This window comes from Nycticebus coucang, chromosome 20 (assembly GCF_027406575.1).
Source record: "Nycticebus coucang isolate mNycCou1 chromosome 20, mNycCou1.pri, whole genome shotgun sequence".
Lineage (NCBI taxonomy): Eukaryota > Metazoa > Chordata > Mammalia > Primates > Lorisidae > Nycticebus > Nycticebus coucang.
This window is the reverse complement of record NC_069799.1, coordinates 28726984-28729559: the sequence shown is the minus strand read 5'-3', so window position 1 is coordinate 28729559 and position 2576 is coordinate 28726984. Positions and strand designations below refer to the sequence as shown.

Here is a 2576-nt window from a genome sequence, read left to right as displayed (position 1 = left end):
TGCAGGTAGCACAAATTTTATTTTTGAAATTGTTAGGAAGGAAAAACAAATTCATGCTGGTTTTGCTGTCACACCTCACAATGCAAAAGTGACAGCCACAGTGCATGACAAGTGGTTACTTACAATGAAAAAGGTATCAAATTTGTGCTTAAAAGACATGAACAGAAGCGTGTTCCAAATGACAGTAAGGTGGTTGGGTACAATCAGGGGTTTCAGGCATTCACGGAGGTCTTAAGACATTTCATAAACAAAGGTGGGAGGAGGGATTACTAAATTTGAAATCCAATCTGATAATATTTGACGAGTCTATTCCTTGTAATGGTGAACTGGCAGACTGTCTAAAGAGAGACAGTAGTGAGAAATCACAGGAGAAGCTGAAAATGACCATTTCTTTTGACAAGACTGAGCATAGCTAGTTATAGATTACTGTGTGATTTCCAGTAGAAAATACCTTTTGTTAAAAGCAGATGGGTGACTGCTGAAAACCCAAATTTGTTTCTGCTTCATCCAAAATTGTCCATTGTTCAGAATTCTCATACCTTCCAAAAATGACCAAATCCTCAAAATCCCAGTCTGCTTTCAAAATCCCATGAATGCCCCACAATCATTTATGTATTTAGACAGAGACTATTTCAATTCCAAGGTGATGACAAAGACCTGCAGTCTATTTTCAAACCTCTAGCAGCACATGCAATTTCTTTAGAAAGTGGTTACCTTTCCTAAGGACAAACACCTCCTCAGAGACTTGCGTAGGGCCCCTATGACATCCTTGTTCCTGAGGCTGTAGATAAGTGGGTTGAGCATTGGTGTGAGGATGGTGTAGAAGGCGGACACAGCCTTGTCCTGGTCGGGGGTGTGGTAAGAGCGAGGCAGCACATATGTGTACATGGAGGCCCCATAGTACAGGCTGACAACCATCATGTGTGAGGAGCAGGTGGCCACAGCCTTTCGCCTTCCCTCTGCCTCACTCATCCTATAAACAGTAATGAGAATTCTAGTATAGGATGCTGAGATAACAGAGAAAGGGATGAGGAGCATCAGGATACAGCAGATATACATGGCTGTCTCATAGGTAGATGTGTCCATACAGGAGAGCTTCAGAAGGGCAGGGGCCTCACAGAAGAAGTGGTTGATTTCCCGAGAGGCACAGAAGGGGAACTGCATGGTGATTGGGGTGAGCAAGAATCCATCTAGAGATCCTCCCAGCCAGGCTGCTGCCACAATCAACAAGCACACCTTGCGGTTCATAAGGACAGGGTAACGCAGAGGGTTGCAGATGGCTACATAGCGGTCGTAGGACATGAGTCCTAGGAAGAAGGACTCAGCTCCCGCCAAAGTCAGGTAGAGGAAGTGTTGAGCAGTACATCCTGCAAAGGAAATGACCCTCTGTCTCATCACCTGGTCGATCAGCATCTTAGGCACAATGGTGGAAATGTAGAGGATGTCCATGAGGGAAAGCTGGCTGAGCAGGAAGTACATGGGGGTGTGGAGGCGACTGTCTATGTGAATGAGAATGATCATGACTGTGTTGCTGGCTATGGAGATCACAAAGATCAGGAGAATGAGGGCAAAGAGAAGCCCGGGGAAACGGGTGCTGCTGAACAAACCCAAGAGGATGAAGTCTGCATATATGGAATAATTGCCCCACTCCATGGTACTGTAGGGGACACAAAAGAGAGAGAATGATGTGGTAGAGGTAGTTGGAAAAAATATATTTTACATGAAACATTCTGATGTGGTCATGGATGTATCAGAAGATATGAATTTCAACTCATGAAACTCGATACTTAATTTCTTGATCAAACAGCCTGAGTAGGATTGTACTATGTCTTATCACATAATATTATTCACTTGAAGATAATGTTTGATATCCTGACTATTGCTTGTTAATTTAGAGGTTGTAATGAAGCAATTTTATGTCCTTTTGTTCGTGAACATTCTTTTTCTCTCTCTCTCAAGCACAATCTTAACATTGAAAGGGGTGAACAGAAAACAGAGGAAAATTGAACCAGCTGAGAGTAAGGGAAGGAGGAGGCCCCACCCTAGACTGCTCTACCTCCACTAGGCTCTCATTCTCAGAATCCACTTTAAAAACCCCAATTAAGGGTGGCACCTGTGGCTCAAGGAGTAGGGCCCCGGCCCCATATACGGGAGGTGGTGGGTTCAAGCCCTGCCCTGGCCAAAACTGCAAAAAAAAAAAAGATAAATAAATAAGAGCATATATTTTGCCTATAATGGATAGGCAAAATAATCATGTTGACTTTACCTGATTTACAGCACTCTTCTCCCATTTGTACATTGTAAATCTTGAGTGCTTAACTTACATCTAGTAGACTAATAGATTTGGGGTATTTGAAACTAATGCAATGAATGATAAACCACAAGATCTCTGAACTCTGAGGCATAATCTGATAATCAGCAAAAAAGCAAGCAAAGGAAAAAATAATGTTTAGCATCGAGCAGTGTTTTTTTTCTTCTTTTTAGCAGAAAACTACTGATTTTCTAATAAAATACAACTCAGTCGACATGATTAAGTGAAATGGGAGCAATAATTAATATATAACTTTTTAATAGAA

At 42.0% G+C, this 2576-nt stretch overlaps 1 protein-coding gene across 1 annotated transcript; it reads right to left on the bottom strand.

Moving 5' to 3' along the window:
• Positions 1-699: 699 nt before the first annotated feature.
• Positions 700-1653, bottom strand: LOC128572985 (olfactory receptor 2T27-like). The gene has a single exon (XM_053573171.1). The coding sequence runs from the start codon at positions 1651-1653 to the stop codon at positions 700-702; it is 954 nt and encodes a 317-aa protein (XP_053429146.1).
• Between the last annotated feature and the right edge of the window lie 923 nt (positions 1654-2576).